General features: G+C 44.2%; 1 protein-coding gene across 2 annotated transcripts in view; it reads right to left on the reverse strand.

Moving 5' to 3' along the window:
* The window catches only part of FNIP1 (folliculin interacting protein 1), a 131456-nt gene extending 116294 nt beyond the window's left edge, over positions 1-15162 (reverse strand). For both annotated transcript variants that reach the window (XM_008254986.5, XM_008254985.5), the window contains exon 1: positions 14941-15162. In XM_008254986.5, the coding sequence (XP_008253208.3) occupies positions 14941-15032 (92 nt within the window). In that variant the 5' untranslated portion in view covers positions 15033-15162. The remainder of the gene's footprint in view (positions 1-14940) is intronic.
* Between the last annotated feature and the right edge of the window lie 9027 nt (positions 15163-24189).

The following is a 24189-nucleotide window of genomic DNA, read 5'->3' on the forward strand; positions in this document are numbered from 1 at the left end:
CCTGTTTCTGTAAGAGTTGGAAATTTGGTTTATTATTTTATGACCTGTAGTGTTTTTGTTTCTTTGCTTTGTTTTACCTTTGTAGTGATCTGTGTGAGCTACTGTGCCTTAAAACAGAAAGAAAATGAACAAAGAAATATAGTACTGTACCAGTAGTATTCAGTATAAGTGTTTCCATTATGTATTCTCTATAATTTACCTCAATGTGCTTGCATTAAAATATCTTGTGTTCAAGTGATATTCAAATTAAATTTGATATATATTAGGGTACTAATTCTCCACTCTAGCTATACATTAAAACCACCAGGGGCCGGCGCTGCGGCTCAATAGGCTAATCCCCTGCCTAGCGGCGCCGGCACCCCAGGTTCTAGTCCCGTCGAGGCGCCAGATTCTGTCCCAGTTGCTCCTCTTCCAGGCCAGCTCTCTGCTGTGGCCAGGGAGTGCAGTGGAGGATGGCCCAAGTGCTTGGGCCCTGCACCCCATGGGAGACCAGGATAAGTACCTGGCTCCTGCCATCGGATCAGTGCAGTATGCCGGCCACAGCACACCTACCGTGGCGGCCATTGGAAGGTGAACCAACGGCAAAGGAAGACCTTTCTCTCTGTCTCTCTCTCTCACTGTCCACTCTGCCTGTCAAAAAAAAAAAAAAAAAAAAAAAAAAAAAAAAAAAACACCACCAAGAAAGATTTTTAAAAATCTAATGCCTGGGCTCTCCTACAGTCCAATAATATCAGGTTTTAAGGTTCAACTGAGGTTGGGAATCACTAGAAAAGAAAATAAACTGGAGTGAAGATAGTGCCTTTGACCAAAGAGTCCAGTGGTAGAACATACCTTAGAAAAATAAACAGATTATATCTCTTTAGCCACTTCTGAGTTACTCAGTAACATGCATATTTTAGATTAATTCCAGATTTAGATTATGCTTCCATTATAGAAAATGACAATTGCCTTTGGTTCATTTTTTTTTTTTTTTTTTACTTGACAGGTAGAGTTATAGAAGTGAGAGACAGAGAGAAAGGTCTTCCTTCCATTGGTTCACTCCCTTAATGGCCAATACTGCCAGCGCTGCGCCGATCCGAAGCCAGGAGCTGGGTGCTTCCTCCCGGTCTCCCATGTGGGTGCAGGGACCCAAGCACTTGGGCCATCCACCACTGCACTCCCTGGCCACAGCAGAGAGCTGGACTGGAAGAGGAGCAACCGGGACAGAATCCGGCACCCCAACCGGGGCTAGAACTCGGGGTGCCAGTGCCGCAGGTGGAGGATTAGCCAAGTGAGCCACGGCACTGGCTGGTTCATTTTCTTTTCAACAATTCATTCATTTATTTGAAAAATCAAGAGATACAGAGAAAGAGAGAGAGAGATCCTTCATCCGCTGGTTCAGATGGCCACAATGGCCAGGTATGGGTCAGGCCAAAATCAGAAAGCAAGATCTTCACCTGGATCTCCCACATGGCTGGAAGTTGGGCCATATTTTGCTGCTTTTCGAGGATATTAGCAGGGTGCTGGATTGGAAATGGAGTATCCAGGACTTCAACCAGCTCCCATAAAAGATGCTAGCTCCATAGGTAGAGGCTTTACCCGCTATACCAGATGCTGGACTCACATTCTTTTTTTAAACTAAGTAACAATTTTTGCTGCAGGCAATCTTTTTAGTTGATTAGCCCCTTTGATGTTGTCTTTGTTCATAATTTATTTTTCTTTTAAAGCCAACTTCACTGAAATATGACACATCTAGTAAAATGCGCCATTTAAAGTACATATGTATTAATCATACCTTGTTATTTTCTGTATTTTCTGATGCTTTGACATGTGAGCACTGTTGAAATCTGGGAGGAGTGGGCGTTTCATACCCAAACAAGCAGTTGAGAGGACTACCCTCTATGTCTCTCCTTACACTGTGGGCCAGTATTCTCCTGCTCTAATCATCTCAAGGCCAGAAACCAAGATATCAAGAACAGACCTCATACATGGAGACCATTCAAAGTATTCAGACTAGCCAATTCTAAACCTTGATTACCTTGCTTACCTCTGCCTTGACCGTTCTTCCCATGAAAACCACATTAAAGCTCCTCGCCACATTTTCTTCTTGCTCCCTTGCCTCCTAACACACCCTGATACTTCCCCATGTGGTCGTATCAGTGCTTGGATTCAAGTGCCAGTTCTGTTTCCAGTTCAAGCTTCCTGCTAATACACATCCTGGGTAGGCAGCAGTCGAGGGCTCAAGTACTTGAGTGCCTCCCACACGAGACCTAGACTGCGTTTCTAGACCCTGGCTTCTTGCCTGGCCCAGCCCTGGCTGTCACAGGTGTTTTAAGGAGTGAACCAGTAGATGAGAGATCTCTCTTTGTGCCTTTCAAATAAATTTTCGAAAGATATAGAAATTTGTTTTCACCCCAAAAAGCTCCCTTGTACCTCTCTGTGGTTAGTAGCCAGCTGCACTTCTCCCTGGCCCTAGGCCATCTCTGAAATGCTTACTGTCACCATAGAATGATTTTGTTGATTCTGACATTTTACATAAATGAAACCTGTAATTACATATATACTTTTTGTGTATGGTTTCTTTTCTCTTAGCAGAATGAAGTTTCTGCAATTCATCCATACTCAAGCTTATCTGAGTTCATTACTTTTGATTAAAGATCTGTTTTCCATTATTTTGACACACCAATATTTGTTTCTCCATATATCAGTTTGGATGGCCATTATGTATAAAACTGCTATGACCAGTTTTCATTTTTGTTTTCTTGATGCTTACCTAAATTACTATTTTCTCCAATCCTTGGTGTATGTCTCATTTTTTCATGCTGTCTTTTGAATGCCAGATGTCTTAAATTTTGATCATGTTGTTTATTATTTTTAAAAAATTAGTGTTTTTAGTGTTGTAATAAATTTTTTCACTACCCTATTATTATGACATTTTTCTATTTTCCTTTAGAAACTGTTTTAGTTTTGAACTCGTATGTTTAATTTTCATATGTGAAGGGAGATACAGTTGACTTCATTTTTATTGCATGTGAATATTCAGTTTATTTAGCCCTGACCTGATAAAAAGAGGTTATTTTTGGGGCCGGCACTGTGGTGCAGCAGGTTAAAGCCCTGGCCTGAAGCGCCTGCATCCCATATGGGTGCCAGTTCAAGACCTGGCTGCTCCACTTCCAATCCAGCTTTCTGCTATGGCCTGGGAAAGCAGTAGAAGATGGCCCAAGTCCTTGGGCCCCTGCACCCATGTGGGAGACCCAGAAGAAGCTCCTGGCTCCAGATCAGCACAGCTCCGGCCATTGCGGCCACTTGGGAAGTGAACCGGCAGATGGAAGGCCTCTCTCTTTCTCTCCTCTCTCCTCTCTCCTCTCTTCCTCTCTCTCTCTCTGCCTCTCCTCTCTCTGTGTAACTCTTTCAAATAAATAAATCTTTAAAAAAAGACTTTATTTTTTGATGTTGTATAATTAGAACCCTTTTTGTTTAAAGACTTATTTTCATTTATTTTTAAAGACAGAGTTACAGAGAAAGGTCTTCCATCCGCTGGATCACTCCCCAACAGCTAGGGTTTGGCCAATCTGAACCCAGGAGCCAGGAGCTGCTGCTTCTTCTTAGAGGGGACCAAGCTGTTGGGCCATCCTCTGCTGCTTCCCCAGGTGCATTAGCAGGGAGCTGGATTGGAAACATAGCAGCCAGGACACTAACCAGCACCCATGTGGGATGCCAGCACTGCAGGCTAGGACTTTATACCGCTGTGCCCTAGCACCAGCCCCTAGAATCCTTTTTTTTTTTTCTTTTAAAGATTTGTTAATTTATTTTATTTGAAAGGCAGAGCTACAGAGAGGCAGAGGCAAAGAGAGAGGCCTTCCATCCACTGGTTGACTCCCCAGATGGTGGCAACAGCCAGAGCAGCACTGATTGGAAGCCAGGAGCCAGGAGCTTCTTCCAGGTCTCCACACAGGTACAGGGGTCCAAGGATTTGGGCCACCTTCTACTGCTTTCCCAGGCCATAGCAGAGAGCTGGATCGGAAGAGGAACAGCCTGGACTAGAACCACTGGCCATATGGGATCCTGGCACTGCAGGCGATGGCTTTACCTAATATGCCACAGTGCTTGCTCCAAGAATCCTTTTTTTCAAAAAAAAAAAAAAAAAAAGATTCATTTTTATTTATTTGAAAGGCAGTGAGGGAGGGGGAGAGAGATTGATTGAGTTTAATCGATCTTCCAACCACCAGTTCACTTCCCACATGTTTTTTGGGGACCGGCACCATGGCAGAGAAGGTTAAGCCTCTGCCTGCAATGCAAGCATCCCATAGGGCACCAGTTTGAGTCCCGGCTGCTCCACTTCCGATCCAGGTCCCTGCTAATGCGCCTGGGAAAGCAGTGGAAGATGGTCCAAGAGCTTGGGCATCTGCACTCAAGCTGGCGACCCAGAAAAAGCTCCTGGCTTCCACTCAGATTAGATTCAGCCATTGGGGCCATTTAGGGAATGAACCAGCAGATGGCATACCTCTTTCTCTCCGTCTCTCAAATAAATAAATAAATCTTTAAAAAAAAAATAAAAAAGTATAAATATGGAAAACACAACTTATTCAGGTTTAGTATAATTGGTAAGTGGTAAAGTTAGGATTTCAAATTACCAGATCCTAAGAGAGAAAGAGGCTGACAGATGTATCTTCCATGCACTAGTTCACACCCAAGATGGCCCCAAAAGCCAGAGCTGCGCCAATCCGAGGGAAGCAGCCAGGAGCTTCTTCCGAGTCTCCCACCCTGGTGCAGGGGCCCAAGGACTTGGGCCATCTTCCACTGCTTTCCCAGGCCACAGCAGAGAGCTGGATCAGGAATGGAGAAGCCAGGACTCGAACCAGTGCCCATACAGGATGCCGGCACTGAAGGCAGCAGCTTTACCCGCTACACCACAGTGCCAGCCCTGTCCAACATTATGTTTTAATTTATCCAGATAGTCTGTGTAGTTTATTCATTCTCACTGCTTTATGACAAGAATTTCAAATGGTATTACTGACATTTAGATTGAGTTATCTTTTTCTTTGCGGGAGGCGGGGGGGGGGGAGCTCTTTCTATGTGTTGTAAGATGTTTACCAGCATCCCTGTCATGTACTCACTGGGTGCCTGTAAAACCTCCCAGTTCTGAGAAGCTAAAACATCTCCAGAGATTGCCAGATGTCCTTGGGGGAGGAGAGGGAGGGAGGGATCAAATTAATCCTGGTTGAACTATATAGTACAGTATTCCATTGTGTGACCTTGTCACAATTTATTTATTTGTCTACTACTGATATTATGTTTGAGTCATTTCCAGTTTGGGGCTGTAATGAATAATGCTGCTATAAACATTTTTATACATGTCTTTTGGGGAAGATATACACATTTTTGTTTGAATATGTCCCTAGAATTGGATCTCTAAGATATGTATATGTTCAACTTTATTAGATTCTGCCACCTTATTTTCCAAAGTGGTTATATGAGTTTTCACCCTACCAGCCCTATACGAGAATTTCGTTTGCTTCACATCTTTATAAGGCTTGAATCTGAATTACGAGTTTTTCAAACTGAACCTTATTCTCTTTGGTATCAGCTGCTGAATGATTAAAGGCATAAATTTTGGTCTCTGCTTTAATGTTATACAATCCTTTTGTCATTTTACTCAACTCTGCCACTTGGAAACAGTTGGTTACCCTTCTGGGGCTGTTCTTTCCTTTTCTTTTTGACAGGGTCTCCCTCCCCACCAACTGCAGCAGCTAATGGACTGTGAAGACGAGGTTACATTTTGATTTCTTGATGAGTTTTCTATCTTGACTAGTTGTCAAAGCGAAACCCAAGTAACTCTTATTTCAATGGTTTACTGATCAATTTAAGTTTGTCATACAAATAAAACTTGTCAATCCATTGAGAATCTCAAGGTTGGCATTTGGAACAATGGTGTAAATAATGCTTAGGACACCATATCGGAGGGCCTGCTTTCAATTCGTTTCCCGCTAACACATACGCTGGAGGCAAAGGTGATGTTTCAAGTAGTCCCAGCCACTAACACACAAGACCTGGATTGAGCTCCAGGCTCATGGCTTTGGCCTGACCCAGCCCCAGCTGTTGTGGGCATCTGAGGAATGAACCAGTGGATGGAAGATCTTATCTGTCTCTGTCTCTCTAACTTTCAAATAAAATGCAAAAAATATTTAATAAATAATTCAAGTGACAGTCTCTCTTTTTTTATGTTACAGCTGCATTTTAACCAAGAGATGGAGCTCAATTTCAAGTGAATGTTTAACTAAATCAATGTTCTGCAAACTGCAAATTCTTTAAAGGTTAACACATTGAAGATGGACACACATGCATCATTACCACTACATCATCATAATCATTGTCACCATTATTACAAACCACCAAACTGCTAATTATAATGATATGTATGCACTATATATCTATTTATATATAAAATGACTAAGGTGTAGAATTCATCTAACATTAACCATTTAGGGGCAGGCCTTGTGGTGTAGCAGGTGAAGCCCGCATGCCGTATCAGAACGCCTGGTTGTGTCCCAATACCTCCATTTTTGATCCAGCTTCCTGCTAATGCATCCGGGTAGGCAGCAGATGATGGCTGAAGTGCTTGGGCCCCTGCTACCCATTTAGGAGACACAAATGGAATTAGAGGCTCCTGGCTTTGGTTCAGCCCAATAGTGGCTGTTATAGAGATTTGGGGAGTGAAACAGCAGATGGAAGATATCTGTTCCTCTCCTCCCTCTCCCTCCCCTTCTCCCTTCCCTTCTTCCTCTTCTCCCCTTCACTCTGCCTTTCAAGTAGACCAGAAAAAATATTTTTTAAAATTAACTATTGGGGCCAGTGTTGTGGCACAGCAGATAAAGCCTCCACCGGAGAGCCCAGCATCTAATTATGAGCACCAGTTGAGTCTCAGCTGCTCCACTTTTGATCCAGCTCCCAGTTACTGTACCTGGGAAAAGTGGCAGAGGCTGCCCCAAGTCTTTGCACTCCTGTACCCACATGGGAAACCTGGAAGAACCTCCAGGCTCATGGTTTTAGCCTGGCACAGCCTGGCTGTTGAGGCCATTTGGGGAGTGAACAAGTAGATGTAAGACTGACCTCTCTGGCTGGCGCCACGGCTCAATAGGCTAATCCTCCACCTGCGGCGCCGGCACCCTGGGTTCTAGTCCCGGTTGGGGCGCCAGTTCTGTCCCCGTTGCTCCTCTTCCAGTCCAGCTCTCTGCTGTGGCCCGGGAAGGCAGTGGAGGATGTCCCAGGTACTTGAGCCCTGCACCCGCATGGGAGGCCAGGAGGAGGCACCTGGCTCCTGGCTTTGGATCGGCGCAGTGCACCGGCCGTGGCAGCCATTTGGGGGGTGAACCAATAGAAGGAAGACCTTTCTCTCTGTCTCTCTCGCACTAACCCTGCCTGTCAAAAAAAAAAAAAAAAAAAAAAAAAAAAGACTGACCTTTCTCTCGCTGTCCCTCTCTCCTTTCTCTATAATTCGGCCTTTCAAATAAATAAATTTAAAAAATCTTAAAAACAAAAAGGCTGAAGCTACATTCAATAGTATTATAGCTAGTAATACTGGTAGTGCTAATTTGAAGCTATTATATATGTGTAAAATAAACTGATAAAATAATTATACTTTTAGGAAATGTGATTTTCAGCATAAAATAGAAATAGAAAAATTTAAAAGTAAAAATACAAAATTTAATTTGAATTTGAAATATTAGTATTAACTTACTTTTTAAACAAGAAAAATGCTGTATCTTTTAGTTGTGTCCTTTGAAAAGACTTAGAAATAATGATGATCAGTTGCAATGAAGACCTTTAGAATACAGAAAGCAGTTGGTAAATACCATTCCTATCAAAAGGGGATTTCTAAGAAAATGACCTTGGAAAGGTAGTGCTCCAAAAATCACTAAGATCATGTCAAAAGAACACAGGAGTCAAGCTGGCCAAAGATGGTTCATCAAAATATATAAACAGAAAAGAATGAATCAAATATTAGGAATATTTAGGTTAAAAACTAATTTAAAAAACCTCACTGGTCATCTTTGGAGGTTACTATAACACCAAGTCATTATTTGGAAAGTGAAAAATAAAACATTCATATGATGTTTCCTGCACGAACTAATTTGAAAAGAAATAATTAATAAATCATTTTGCAACTACCAGTGAAATAATGCAGTGGTCATAACAGTGTCCCCACACCATCAACTAACTACAAACTTCTCAGAAATATCAAAAGCACTTCAAAAAATTTATGGAAAATGCACATTATGCATTGCTGTTCAAATTTTTTTACACCATTTTTTCGCAAACAAAAGTGAAGTCCCCTCATATTGATTGTGCTAAGCATTTTGACACGTATAGGGCCAGTGCTGTGGCCTCAGCAGATAAAAGTTGCTGCCTGCAGTGCCGGCATTCCATCAGGGCACTGGTTTGAGTCCTGGATGCTCCACTTCTGATCCAGCTGCCTGCTAACGTACCTGGAAAAGCAGTGGAGGACAGCCCCAGTGTGCGGGACATTGCACCCAAGTAGGAGACCCAGATGAAGCTCCTGGCTCCTGGCTTCGGCCTGGCCCAGCCCCAGCCATTGTGGCCATTTAGGGAGTGAACTAATGGATGTAAGATCAGTCTTCTCTGTCTCTCCCTCTAACTCTGCCTTTCAAATAAATAAATGTTTAAAAAAAAAAAAAGACAGGTATAAATGGAGAACATATTTTGAAAATTCAAAAGAAGTACAACACTAAACAAGATAGAAATTGGGCCCTCATGGAACTTAAAATCTAGTGAAGGCTACAGATTCATAAAAATGTTAACTACAACACAGGGAGTAACTGCCACAAAGGAAAAATATGAAGAGAATCTGAGTTGTTTTGGAGCTTTAAAGAAAAATATGTTGTAGCCACAGTGTTTCAAGTAATGTGCAAACACATGAACCAGACTATTCCCAAGAACTATCGAATAGTCCAAATGGCAGCCCACATCTAAAGGAAAACCCAGAGAAAACTGGAAAGCAAGATAACATTTGAGAGCCTATCACGCTGTTTAATCCTCAAAACCACTCTAAGAAGGCAGATGCAAGTGACACTGAGACGACTGTTCCAACACTGTTTCCTTCCGTCTGGCATTCGGTGTGACCAGCCTCACCACTAGCTCCAGAAGTATTAACACAATCAGCAACTCCATTCCCGTTGCTACTGTAATTGAAATTGGTAGCCAGAGCCTTAGCAATCAGAGGCAATCAATGAAAGAGCGTGAGTAAGTTCAGGGGTAATACAGACTTTAGGGCTTTTGCTGGAAATCCTCCAGTACAGAATCTGTCTCCTAGATGAAGTGAAACGAGAAACCTAGAAGCACTGCTTCCAGAATTTTGCAACGATGAGACACAATGAAGCCTGAGGACCTAGGAAATAAATCAGTTTGTAAACTGAGCAATCTGCTTTCAGAACCAAGAGGCAAAGACACAAATACACAGATCCTCACCGTCAGTTACTACATGACAACGCTTCCCAGGCTTCTTACAGTCCGCGAGGTAGGAGCGGAGCTAAGGCCCATCACATCAATTACAATTCTATGTACAGATTGCAAGCGTGCCAAGTGCAAAAGTCCGAAATTTACTTTTTTTTTTAAGTATAAAGTTTTGAAAGTAGTTTGGAGAAAGGCAAGAACAATAACAAGACAAATTAAAAGGTTGTTACAACAGGTTGAGAATTCTAGCTACAGACAAAGTTCATGTACTAGAAAAATACATATACAACAAAAAATATAAAAATGTCTCTGATCAAAACACGAAACATGTCCTACAGACTTTAAAACAATCTTCATAAATTATTTTCAATTACTTTCTTTTTAAAGCAACCATTTTTATATGTAATACATACAAAAAAATTCTTACTTCCACCAGAAAGTGGACAGAAAACAAAAAGCAGTATCTTCAAGGAAGCTCCTTCTTTCCTACATTCTCTAAATGATGAAAACAAAGTACTGTTTCAGTTCTGTAAATGATGTACAAATATCCTTCAAATTCATCTCTAGCTCAAAAAGCTTTGCTAAGACAAGCACACAAATCTCTGAGTCCTCAGGATGAAGAATGATAGGAAGGAGGTGGTCCCAGGCTATTTTTTCCAGAGATAACTACATGAGACAAAACTGAAACACTCCTAAGACTTTATCAAGTCTCTCCCATTCTAGAGTTCTAGGTAGGATTTATCATCACTTGGGCCTCGTATATTGGTTACTTCAAGAACCACGGCCCCTAAAGACCTAACTACAGGGGCCAAAGGTGTGATGTAGTGGGCAAGGCCACTGCCCGCAGTGTCGGCATCCCATGTAGGACCCAGTTAAGGTCCCAGCTCCTCAACTTCCGATCCAGTTCCTTGCTGGTGTGCCTGGGGAGGCAGTAGTGGATGGCCCATGTGCTTGGGACTCTGCCCCCACACGGGAGACCTAGAGGAATCCTGACTCCCGTCTTCTGACCAGCCCGGCTCTGGTGGCTGCATCCATTTGGGAAGTGGATCAGTGGATAGAGAGAAGATGTATCTCTCCTGCTCTCTCTGTGCAACGCTGTCTTTCATATAAATAAATAAATCTTATTAAAAAAAAAAGACCGAGTTACAGTTAGTTACTGATAGCTAACTGGGCCCATGCCTGCCTTTTCCTTTTTTTTTTTTTTTTTTTTTTAAGATTTGCTTATTTGAAAGGCAGAGGGAGAGAGAGGGAGAGATGGAGCGATCTTCCACTTGCTAGTTCACTCGCCATATGCCTGTAACAACTGGAACTGGGTCAGACCAATGCCAGTAGCCAGAACTGCATCTAGGGCCATCATCTGTGGTTCTCCTGGGCCCATGAGCAGGAAGCTGGGACTGGAAGCAGAGCAGCCAAGACTTCAACTCCAATGTGGTGTCACAAGTGATGGCTTTAACCCCACTGCACCATAATAGCTGTCTCCCAAGTCCAATTTAACAATTTAAGCTGACAAGAACAAAACCAAAAAAGGATTCTAGAAAGGAAAACATGATATACTCAAACGGAAACTAAATTTTAGTCTACTAAAAACTTAGGTTATGGGGCAGGCATTCAGCTTAGTGGTGAAGGGGCCTGAATTCAACAGTGTGGCGTCAGTCTTGCTCCAGCTCCTGACTCAGTGCAGGAATGCTGGAGTCCTGACACCCGTGCTTGAGGTCTAGACTGCACTTCCTGGCTCCCACCTTCACTGTGGTCATTTGGGAAGTGACCCAGTGAATGAAAGCACTTGCTCACTCTCTCATGCATGTTCTCTCTTAAAAAAAAAAAAAAAACCTTAAAAAAATTTTTATTAAAACTTGAGTTACATAAAAAGATGCTATCATCATCATCTTAGGAAATGCAAATTAAAGCCATGAGACACCACTACACCTTTCAAAATGGCTATACTCACAAGATGAAAAAATGTTACACCAGCAAATTTTAGCCTTTTTTCTTAAACACCACAATAAAAATTCATTTAATCAATAAAGAAACAGATAAAGAGTATCAAGCAATGGAAAGACTGTAGAACAACTGTAACCCTGATACACTACTGGGAATACAAAATAGTAAAACTATTTTTAGAAAAGTTTGGCAATTTTTTAAAAAAGTTAAAGCACAATACTTAGCATATGACCCAAAATATTATTCCAAGATAACTACCAAGAGAAATGAAAATACTTATCTGCATAAAGACCTATATAAAACTATTCGCAGCAGGCCAGCGCCGTGGCTCACTTGGCTAATCCTCCACCTGCGGCGCCGGCACCCCAGGTTCTAGTCCCAGTTGGGGCACCGAATTCTGTCCCGGTCGCTCCTCTTCCAGTCCAGCTCTCTGTTGTGGCCCAGGAGGGCAGCAGAGGATGGCCCAAGTGCTTGGGCCCTGCACCCGCATGGGAGACCAGGAGGAAGCACCTGGCTCCTGGCTTCAGATTGGCGCAGTGCGCCGGCCATAGCAGCCATTTGGGGGGTGAACCAACAGAAGGAAGACCTTTCTCTCTGTCTCTGTCTAACTTGTCTAACTCTGTCAAAAAAAAAAAAAAAAAAAAAAAAAACTATTCACAGCAGCACAGTTCACAAAACCCCTATCTGGAAACAACACAAATTTCTTCCAACTAGTGAATGAGTAAATAATTGTGGTGTGTACAACACACACCATTCAGCAATGAAAGGAAGGATTAATGAAACTACTGACAGATGCAACAACACGGCTAAGTCAAAGTCATCATTCTGTGTGAAAATGAGCCAAATACAAGGCTATACAGTGGGACCAGTAGAGTGGTAAAGCCATTGCCTGCAGTGCCGGCATCCCATATGGGTGCTGGTTTAAGCCCCAGCTGCTCCACTTCTGATCCAACACTCTGCTATGGCCTGGGAAAGCAGTAGAAGATGGCCCAAATCCTTGGGCCCCTGCACCCACATGGGAGACCCAGAAGAAGCTCCTGGCTCCTGGCTTTGGATCGGCTCAGCTCTGGCTGCTGTGGCCATTTAAGGAGTGAACCAGCGGATGAAGACCTTTCTCACTCACTCTCTGCTTCTGCCTCTCTGTAACTCTGCCTTTCAAATAAAATAAATAAATCTTAAAAAAAAAAAAAAACTCTATACAGTATGATTTTGTTTATATAAAACTCCAGGAAGGTTAAAAGTATGATGACAGAAAGCAGATCAGTGACGACCCCAGGTGACGAGAAGATACAGACCGACTGCAAAGCGCACAAATCAAATTTTAGGGGGATGGACATGTTCCCAAGCTTCACTGGAATGGTGCACACACAACTGAGTCTATACAAAAGAAAACACAACAGGACATTTAAAATGTAACTTTATTTTGTATAAATTATAATTCAATAAGGTTGTTTAAAAAAATTTGGTTAATGAGATCTGCAAGTTACTAGCTATGTGATGTTAACCAGAGTTTCCATTTTCTCACATGTACACTTGCACACATTTTATTTTCTAAGAAGTTGCTTGGGGTGAATATCTGGTGCACTGGTGAAATCGCTCCTTAGGATGCCAACATCCCACGTCAAAGTGCCCGAGCTGGAGTCCCTGCTCTGCCTCTGATTCCAGCTGCCAGCGTATGCAGACCCTGGGAGGTAGCAGGTGATGGCTCAAGTACTTGGGTCTCCGACACTCATGTGGGAGAACCAGGCTTTCATCTGGTCCAGCCCTGGCTGTTGTGGCCGTTTAGGGAGTGAATCAGTTGATGGAAAACCTGTCTGTGTGTGTGTGTGTGTGTCTGTCAACCTGCTTTACAAATAAATAAAGGAAATGCCTCCCTCGTGCACTGCCCATTACTGGGCTTATACACAATTCTTACTTCCACTGGAAAAAATGATAACAGTTATCTATATTGCCACTTGCCCTATCTCACAAGGTTGTTGTGAAACATCAAACAAGATAACCGATGAGAAAGTTCTTTGGCAACTTTATAGTAGTATTACACAACCATACAGCAGACTTTACATTTTTAGAGAGTAGACAGGAAAATGTGTTCTCACGAGTGACTTGAGACCACTGTAAACTTGGGTGCCCAAAGTCAGCCTTTGCTCAGAAATAGAAAGGTGCTGTCTGTTCAAATGTCACCTTTGAAATATCTTTCCAGAACCTGCTTCCTACTATCTCCTGAGTTACTACGTGTGTCCGTGTAGTATTGACACAGACTGTACTTTCATTTTTCAAAGGAAAAATACTAAAGTAATGTCTAGAAAAAGTCAGATGAGCATGGTAAGACATCTCCCTCACAGTGGAAAAGACCGATACCTAGAAAACTGCCTTTTTTTCCTCTACCAGTTAACTTCTTTCCATTTCCTATTTCAATTCCACATGTATTTACAGAGCGTTTTCTGATGTGACCCGCATTAGCAAGAAAGGCTGAATAACTTTAGATTCAAAACTTCTAAAACTAGTGTGCCACAATCCTTCTCACTTCGGCCTGCTGGAAGATTCGAGATTCTCATTTTTTCCTACAGCTATTGTACAGCCAGGCTCTCTGCTATGTAATAAGTTTGAGGGATATTCGACATGTAGCCAGGTTACATTTGCAAGTTTCCAGGCTACAACAGATAGGAAAGCTGTGTCGAAGACACAACATCTCTTCATATGAAGTTTCACGAGTAATTGTGACCCTGAATCCAGCTTTACATCAAATCTTACAATTCTAAAAAGTTATTCAACCAGCAACAAGTACTGCAACCAAAAATTAACAAAGCTTGTAATGCCACAAAACCTTCTGCCACAGTCTTCAACTTGTGGCCTCCTGTGCAGTAACAGCTCTAAGGGGGAAGATTCTAGGGCCCATCCTAACGCCAGACCTCACGGGATTCGGTCCCGCATCAGCTGGGTGGGCAGTCAGGCTAACCTCTCGGGTTTCCCATTTCTCTTGCGATAACATGAAAGCCGCAAGGTCCGGTATCCGCAAGCCTCCAATTTCAGTCTCCAAGAAGCCTCAAAGAACGGCCCCTAGCCTACTCGCTCCTGCAGCCCTCTGCACACCCAGGAGCTTGGCCAAACGTGCTGCCCTCTCCCCGACGCCAACAGAGCTGGAATGGAGCGCCCAGAGGGCGACTGGTCACGGGGAGGAGGGGAGAAGTTCTGGGCCGGGAGGACCGCGGCTCAGGTCCAAAGCAGCCCGCGCCCTGCCCGCTGCCAGGAGGCGTGTGGACCCCGTGCCTCAGGCCGCGGGGCCACGTCCGGAGGGGCAGAGCCACGCGTGGCCGCGGACGGGACGTAAACAAACCAGCCCGAGGAGGGGGAAGGGGCAACGGCGGGGCGGTGGTGGGGAGAGAAGACTTCGCTCCAAGCCTCCAGCCCGAGTCCGCACCGGCCCCACCCCACCGCGAACCGGGTCCCGGTCCCGGCCGCGCGGGCCTCAACGCCCACGGCCCCACCATCTCTGGAACCCAGAGCCCAAAAGGCCATCGGTTTCGAGCCCCCCTTCCCGCAGCACCCTACCTGAACGCGCAATCCGGGTCCCGGGCGTCTCGGCCCGGCGCGCCCAGCCCGCTCCTCTTGCTGAAGAGCTTCTGGAACAACGTAGGGGCCATGCTGGCCACGGCCAGGCCGGGGTCGCTCCGCTGGGCGCTCGCTAGGCCCCCGCTCCTAGAGCCGCCTCGCCACCCCCATGGGCGCCTCAGTCATATGACAGAAATTAGTCACTTCAAACGGCCACGGCGCGCGGGGCGGGGCGCGAGGCAAACCCCGCGCTTATTGGCTGGCGGGGAGCCGCATCACGTGGCGGCATGCGGAGCAGGGGGCAGGAGGGGGTGCGGGGCGGCGCTGGCTCCCATAGGCTGGCGTCTGGTCCTGTCACGTGGCAGCTCGCGGGGCGGGGCGTGCGCGGAGAAGATGGCCGGGGTGGAAGGGACGTGATCAGGTCCCTGTGCTTGCATGGGAGGCTGTCAGTGGCTGTCTGAGGCTATGGCAGGTGGCGCGGTGACGACACCAGGGACTGTGGGATGCAGAAGCCTTCCGCGCCTCACTTCCACGATAGAGATGTTTGGGGTACCACAGGCAGCGGGCTCACCCGCTGACTCCCCCCGACTTGAGCCGATTCTCCCCTCCAACTCGCGCCTGGCCGAGCCGGCTGCTCCGGCAGCAGAGCAGGCACGCTAATACCTTTGGGGCCGCGACCGTGGCAGCATTGAGAACCCCCGGCCGCGAGACGGGACGGCGCGGAGGCCGGCTCACGGGGTCCACCTGCCTAGACGTCCTCCCGAGACGACCTAGGCAGGGCACCGGGAGTTTCCGCCAGCGCCTGCAACCCTGACACCTGGCATTAGAGCTGGCGACTGCGGTAGGGAGTTCAGCCCCGCTTCCTTGGTAACCGATAAAATCTGAAGTGAAACTGAGAAAGACTGGAAGCCTAGAAAGGGGACACACACCCACAAATACCTGACCCTTTATGCTCAGTGTTTACAATGTTAATAAATCCTATCAATGCATAGGGATGGGGAAGGAAGAAACCGGAATTTTAACCAAAGGATGGGGGGGTGCTTTCTAAAAAAAATACTCATAATTTTTTTAAAGATTTATTTATTTAGTTAGAAGCAGTTACACAGAGAGAGAAGGAGAGGCAGAGAGAAAGAGAGGGGAGAGAGAGAGGTCTTCCATCCGCTGGTTCACTCCCCAATTGGCCACAACGGCCAGAGCTGCACTGATCCGAAGCCAGGAGCCAGGAGTTTCTTCAGGTCTCCCATGCGGGTGTAGGGACCCAAGGACCTGGGCCATCTTCTACTGCTTTCCCAGGGCCTAGCAGAGAGCTGGATAGGAGGTGGAGCAGCCGGGACTCGAACCAGGGCCCATAGGGGAATGCCAGCACTGCAGGGGGCGGCTTTACCCGCGACGCCACAGCACCAACCCCAACTCATAAATTAACAGTCATACAAACCCATGGAATCAAAATACATCAGGGTTTGGATCAAACCAGTATTGTAAATTCTCAGCATCCCCATGCATCCCCCCACTCCACTCCAGGATGAGGAATTTTGTACAGTAGGCTGCAATTCTCAGAAACGTGGACGTCAGGAAATGACTGCTATACGGCTGGAAGACTATATTTAAAAAAATGCAGCCGGCGCCCGGCTCACTAAGCTAATCCTCCATCTAGGGGCGTCGGCACACCCGGTTCTAGTCGCCGGATTCTGTTCCGGTTGCCCCTCTTCCAGGCCAGCTCTCTGCTGTGGCCCGGGAAGGCAGTGGAGGATGGCCCAAGTGCTTGGGCCCTGCACCCCATGGGAGACCAGGAGAAGCACCTGGCTCCTGCCTTTGGATTAGCGCGGTGCGCCGGCCGCAGCGCACCAGCCGTGGCGGCCACTGGAGGGTGAACCAACGGTAAAGGAAGACCTTTCTCTCTCTCTATCCACTCTGCCTGTCAAAAAAAAAAATGCTTATTTGAAAATTTCTTTTAATTAGGCATTAAAACGTTTTCAGAGTGGCTACCAACTCCAACTAAGACAATTTGCAGCTAGAATTTAAACTACAAATAAATGGTACTAACAGAAAAAAGAAAAACAGGCAGAATTTAGAATTTGGCAGTGGTCATTATGTTAAGTTCTGATATTTTTATAATAACTATTTATAGATGATTAAGAAATACATGTATTCATTCCAAACATTTAAGTTCTAGGCACTGGGGATCCAAAGCAGTCAAAAACATAACAGTCTAGGTGAGGAAAGAGTAAAAATTTCAGAAAGTTATGAAAAGGCAATGAAATGACAGTGTGAGAAAGGTCTTTTTGAGGAGGTAACACAAGGTACTTGGGTAAAAATTCATTCGGAGGGGCCGGTGCTGTGGTGTAGCAGGTACAGTCTCCGCCTACAGTGCTGGCATCTCATGTGGGTGCCAGTCCAAGTCCTGCCCGATCCAGCTCTGCTATGGCCTGGGAAAGCAGTGAAAGATGTCCTAAGTCCTTGGGCTCCCGCACCCGTGTGGGAGACCTGGAGGAAGCTCCTGGCTCCTGGCTCCAGATTGAAAGAGCTCTGGCCCTTGCAGTCATCTGGGGAGTGAACCAGTGGACTGAAGACCTCTCTCTCCCTGTGTGTGTGTGTGTGTGTGTGTGTGTGTGTGTGTGTGTGTGTCTCCCCCTCCTCCTCCCACTCTCTCCCTTTGCCCTTCCTCCTGTCCCTTCACCTTCCCCTCTTCCTCCTCTCCCTCTCCCACTCTGTGTACACTGCATAAGCTCCAGAAGTTACTGGCTACTTGAGGCTCAAAGTAGCAGGACGTGTCACCTATAGTTTCAAGTAATTCTCTGGGTTCTGGCCCCAAATGCCTAAAGATTTCTAATAGAGTAAAATGAGCTATTTATAAATGTGAATATTTTCCTCACAAAATATTTGGATTTGAAATGAAGGTGTGATAAACAAAAAGTAGATGCAGTTTTTTAAAAGAAAAAAATATACATCCTACCAGTTAATGAATCACTCATTTGGGGAGGTCTTATTTTTATGCTAGCAATTTACATTAAATGAATGAGTGGAAACAGCTCACGCCTGTCTCTATGGGACCAAGGACACATGGACTAATGCTGGTCTGTAGCTGGTGCACAATAGTTCTAGAGCCCTCAGAAGAAAGTTTCCAAATAAAATAACCTTGGGTGCTTTCATCTTGGGAAAAAATTACTTCATGGGTAATTATAGATATTAATAGTAAGGGAAAGAACGTTACTGCTTGCATACGATATTTTATTTTAGTATTCACTAAGCATGTAATAGCTTCATTTATGTAAACTCATTTATACTTGAGAAGTACAGAGAAAACTAAATTTACTAGTTACCATTTCTCTATATAGCAACATAATATTAAAATCATAGACTCAGCACTGAATTGATATGTTGTAATGACACAACTGTGCTTAATTTTAAGTATTTCCAATGGGCAGACATCTGGCCTATGGTTAAGACCCCAGTTGAGACACCCATATCCCATATCAGAGTGCCTAGATTCCAGTCCTGACTCTGCTCCTAATTCTAGCTTCCTGCTAATGAGCACCCTTGGGGGCAACAGCTATAGATCACATAGCTGGGTCTCTGTCACCCAGGGGGAGTCCTGGATTGAGTTCTGGCTCCTGAGTCCATTATGGGCATTTGGGGAGTGAACCAGTAGATGGAAGCTCTCTATTTGTCTTTATCCTTCTTGAATAAATAAAAATTTAATATCCTCAAGTGCAAAATCAGTATGTTTTTCTTCTTCCACTTATTTGGCACCTCTTGACAAAGACGGTGAAGTGTCTTACAAACAGCTTCTTTGAGTTTGTTTAGGAAGTCAAAAATGAAGGCATGTGAGAAAGAAAATTATCTACTCACTAATGCTATATGAATGTGTAACTTTGGGGTGACAGAGATTATATATAAGGCCCATGTTGTTACTCAGAAGTAGAAGATGGAATCTCCTACAAACCCCAGCAGTGTATGGGGCTCTGAACACCTGCTTCCAAGATTACGCTCCAGGTAACATAAAAGACATAGGCACTTGTTACTAGAGCTGTTTTCTAGTCAGTAGATATAGGAAAAGGTAGCAATAAAACTGGCATCTTGCCCCCTTTAATCATCATGTTAATAATAAGGCCTTAACTGCACTAAACTATCCTGAAAAAAAATTCATTGATAACATCTCAGAACAAGGCATTCAAACTCCAGATAATCAAGTAAAACTGCCTGAATAACAACACTTAGATGGACTCAGGGTCACTCCGTTTTTAAAACTCTTAAACCGACTATTTATGGCTGACTAATAAGGAAATGGGAGTAGTTTGGAGCACCAAAATATATAAACATTTATTTATTTAAAAAATGTTTTGAGGCTGGCGCTGCAGCTCACTAGGCTAATCCTCTGCCTGCGGTGCCGGCACACGAGGTTCTAGTCCTGGTTGGGGAGCTGGTTCTGTCCCAGTTGCTCCACTTCCAGTCCAGCTCTCTGCTGTGGCCAGGGAGTGCAGTGGTGGATGGCCCAAGTGCTTGGGCCCTGCACCCGCATGGGAGACCAGGAGGAAGCACCTGGCTCCTGGCTTCGGATCAGCACAGTGCACCAGCCCATAGCGGCCATTTTGGGGGTGAACCCACAGAAGGAAGACCTTTCTCTCTGTCTCTCTCCCTAACTCTGCCTGTCAAAAAATAAAAATAATAAAATAATAAAAAATAAATTAAAAATGTTTCGAGTCCCTCTAAGTTCTCACAGTCTGTTCTAGGCACCGGAGATATGGTCTTGAACAACTGTCCGTATTTTCGGGAAGTTAATTTGAATAAGAAGAAACTAAATAAACAAAATATAAGTTGTGATAGGAGCTAGGAAAGAATTAGTTGATTGTAAGGATGTGAAGGTGGCCAAATTTAGGCCACAGAAGGCATTTCCAAAGATAAGGTATTTAAACTGAAGTCTAAGGAATGGAAAGGAACCAGCCACAGAAAGAAGTTAGTGAAGAACATTGTGGCAGAGAGAAGAAAAAGTATAAAGCTTTGCGGCAGGAAAAGGTTAGGTCAGTTCAAAGAAGAGAAAAGAAGTTAGAGGAACTGGAGAGTATTCTGGGACAGGAAGATGTTTTGAGAAACAGAAAGAAACAAGGGGCTGGACAATGTCAATTAGATTAAGTGTGATGGGAGTCACTGAGGTGCTTAAAACAGGAAAGGGCATGATTCAATTTACAATTATATCTGGGCTGTTTTATGAAGAAAGGAATATAGAAAAGTAATAATGAAAGGTAAGAAACCAAGTAAGTAATTACTAGTATTTCAGAGGAGAGTTGACACCAGCTAACTGGAGTTAATTTTGGAGATACAACCGACAGAACCTCTAAGTCAGGGAAAGAAAAAAAAAAAATCAAGGATGACTCCTAGGTTTTTTTGCATTGAGCAGCAAACTAGAAGTCATTTGCTGATTAAAAGACTAGGGGAGGGGCTGGCATTGTGGCATTGGCTCCAGTTCTAGTACCAGCTACTCCATTTCTGATCCAGATCCACGCACCTGGGAAAGCAGCAGATGGCCTAAGTACTTAGGCCCCTGCCATCCACGTGGGAGACCCAAATGGAGTTCCAGGCTCCTGACTTCACTTGGCCCAGCCGTGACTGCTATGGCCATTCAGGGAGTGAAGCAATGGATGTAATATCTTTGTCTTTCGCTCTTTCTGTAACTTTGCCTTTGAAATAAATAAATAAATCTAAATAAATAAATAAATAAGACTAAGGAAAGCACAGGTTTGAAGGAGAAAGTCAAATACATTACATTTTAATATATCGGGGCTAGCATTGTGGCTTAGTGGGTAAAGCCACCTCCTGCAGTGCTGGCATCCCATATGGACACTGGTTCGAGTCCAGGTGCTCCACTCCTGATCCAGCTCCTTGCTAATGAGCGGAAGATGGCCCAAGTATTTGGACCCCTACCAACCAGGTGGGAGACTCAGAATAAGCTCCTGTCTCTAGGCTCCTGGCTCCTGGATTCAGCCTGGCCCAGACCTGGCTGTCCCAGCCATCTGGGGAGTTACCCAGCAGATAAAAGATTCTTATTCTTTCTTTCTTTCTTTCTTTCTTTCTTTCTTTCTTTCTCTCTCTCTCTCTCTCTCTCTCTCTCTTTCAGATAAATACTTAAAATTTTTTGAACACATTAAGTTTGATTTACCCATCAGACACCCATGTGGATATTTAGAGAATCCATATACATTCTTTCTCTAATGAAAGAAATTTGGGATGCGTCCAACTCATAGAATTTAAAACAACAGAATGGATAACTTTACTTGGAGACAGGGTAGCTATACAGAAGAGGGTGAAGAACTAAAACCTGAAGCTCTCAAAGAAAAGGACTCAATACAAAGAATAAGATGGAAGATCAGTAAGACAAGAAAATGTTCCCAAAAGGAGTAATGGGGATTGACTGTTGTTGAAAATTTGAGTGTTTATTAGATTTGTTAACTTGGAAATCTTGGCAAGAGCAATTTCAATGGAATAATATGAACAAAAACCTAACTAGAGTGGGTTCAAGAAAGAGCAGAAACAAAATGGTAACTCAAGTGTAGACAGCTTCTCTGTTTTGCTGAGCTGAGAAGGGAGAAAGGAAAACAATTTCTTTAAGATGGGACATACTAGCAAATTTTGTATGCTGATAGCAACAATCTAATAGAGATGTGAGCTTTGGCATCTTCTGTGTTCCAGATGGGAAGAATACAATAACAAGACAGGAATAGCCCTTGTCCTTAAGAAGCCAACAAGTAACAAAAAAGTTATTGCAGAATGTGATAAAGTATTTTAGGGAATTAAATTTTTAACTTACATATAAAATAAACTGACTTGAAATCTTTGCCTTGAATTCTATTAGAAGTACACAAAAGAAGGTCCTTAATAGAACACACATTTCTGTGACAAGTCTTTCAATAAACACCTTTCAAGCATTTATGCTTAGTATGTGTCTGGCAGCTATGCTAGAACCCGTAAATATGATAAGGAACAACATAGTTCCTGCATTTGAGGAGCTTACAGTCTCCTCAAATAGAATCAGCAGCTACAGAACACTGCTAAATGCTATGACATGGGCAATTTAAGAAAGGTCTTTGTTGAGTCCATCAGTCAGAATGGTCTATGTTTTACACGACAAAACCAAAAGTAAACTAACATAAGCAGAGCATGAAACTGATTAGCTCTGATAACCAGATCTAAAGCAGGTGAACAGTGTAGACACAGCTTTATTCAGGGACTACAACAAAGATATCAAAAAGTCAATTTCTTTATTCCATCTCTAATTTCTCTGTGTGGTCTCCATCCCACAGCAAGGTCTCCAATTGTGGATGTAATTTGACTTCTGAAACGTCTACCATTTGTCACTTTTAAAAAAGGTTTATTAATTTACTTGAAAGGCAGAGCAAGAGCAAGAGGAAGAGCAAGAGAGAAATGGCTGCAATGGCTAGAGCTTAGGCAGGTGGAAGCCAAGAGCCTAGAACTCCATCTGGGCCTCCCGGGTGGGTGGCAGGGGCCCAAATATTTGGGCTATTGTCCACTGCTTCCCCAGATGTATTGGTAGCTGGATCAGAAGTGAAGCATCTGGGACTCAAACTGGCAGTTATAAGGGATGCTGGCATCATAAGCATGGGTTTAACTGAGTGAGCCACAGTGCCAGCCACTACAATAAATTCTTTCAGGGAAAAATCCAACAGAAAAAGGAAAAAGTCTGTGTCTCAATATTCCAAGAAAAAGCTCTAATATGTAACATGATAGGATCATTTTAAGTTTGGGACCCATTCCTGAACTAATTAATGACTCTGGCCAGAATTGGGATGCCTAAGGTTAACAGACTGAAGCCATTTAAAGGCCCACCTCTGGTACTCAGGGTTTGATCATATGACTTGTGTGGGGAGCAACTGGGAGCAACTCGGACTAGACTAAGTTACTGGAATTAAGACTTATTCTATGCATCTGCTCTCCCACAATATGGCGCTGGGAGAGGAGGAAACAGCTTCTACACAGCTGCCTCCAGTTCAACCAATAAACAGCAGGACCTGCTCCTGATTGGAGGAGAGCAGCGTACTCAGCGTGTGGGTAGCAGAGTTGGGATTGGTGGAAGAGGACTATAAAGGAGGAGAGAGACAACATGCACGAGGAACATCTGAGGGAACACCTGTGCAGCCCCCGAGAGAGCCGGCCGGCGGTGTGCCGCTCCCCTGCGGAAGTGGGGAAAGTGGCAGGGGGCACCGCCCTTCCACGGAGGTGGAAGGGTCGGTAGCCAACCCAGGAAGAACCAGCAGCAAACCCGGGGAGGGCCGAGCAGACAAAAGAACAGCGCAGGGTCCTGTGTCGTTCCTCCATGAAGAAGGGGAGCGACATAATGGTGCCGTGACTCGGATAGGAAGCCTAGGCAGGGTTTAGTGTCGTTCCTCCACGAAGAGGGGGAGCGACAGACTTGGAAATTTAAAATCTACTTAGGATGGAGTTAGAGGGTAATGGATGTATACAAGGGAATTCATGACACAAGTTCACTACCAATATCCATGACAATTACAAAAATTTGAGGCCAACTGCACAGAAATGGTAACTAAAGTCATGGATAGATGAGGTGTGTTGTATGAGAAGAGGCCCCAGAACAGATCCTTAGGAAATACCAAAACTTAAAGACTAGCCAGAGGAAAAGCAGCCTCTAGAAGAAATGGGAGGACCAGAGATGCAACAAAAGCCCATACAGTAAAGTTTTAGAGAGCTCATTCCTTACTGGAGGCCTTCAGAAAGATAGTATTGTACTAGTCCAAAATATCATTAACTGGGAGAAGTTTGGTGGGATAAAAATTGAAAAATATTCCTTAGATTAGCATCAAGGATGTTTCTGGTAGCCTGGAGGGGATCAGTATCAGCAGAGAAGCAAAGCTGAAGACAGACTTTGTGCGTGTTTGTGTTTTGAAGGGGGTAGGGAACAGTGGAGGGGTCCAGTGAGAAAGCAGAGAGCATTCTTTTTAGTAAAAATACATGTAAATGGGTGAAGAATAATAGGCTGGCAAGAAGAACATATGGAGTCAAGGGAGAATTTAAGATATAAGATGATTAAACATTTTTAATTGCAGGTTAGAAACTGAAAGTCAAGCAGGAGAGGTTGAAGATAACTATCTGGAAAGTCTGGGCATCATATTCTTTATATTGTTTAAATAAACACATATGCGTGTGCACAATATGAGATAATGAGGCTATGCATAACTGAACAAACCATGTTGAACTGCACCTGGGAGTATTGGGGAAAAG

This window comes from Oryctolagus cuniculus, chromosome 6 (genome assembly GCF_051225735.1).
Source record: "Oryctolagus cuniculus isolate XC-2025 breed Fujian yellow rabbit chromosome 6, ASM5122573v1, whole genome shotgun sequence".
In the NCBI taxonomy this organism is placed as follows: Eukaryota; Metazoa; Chordata; class Mammalia; order Lagomorpha; family Leporidae; genus Oryctolagus; species Oryctolagus cuniculus.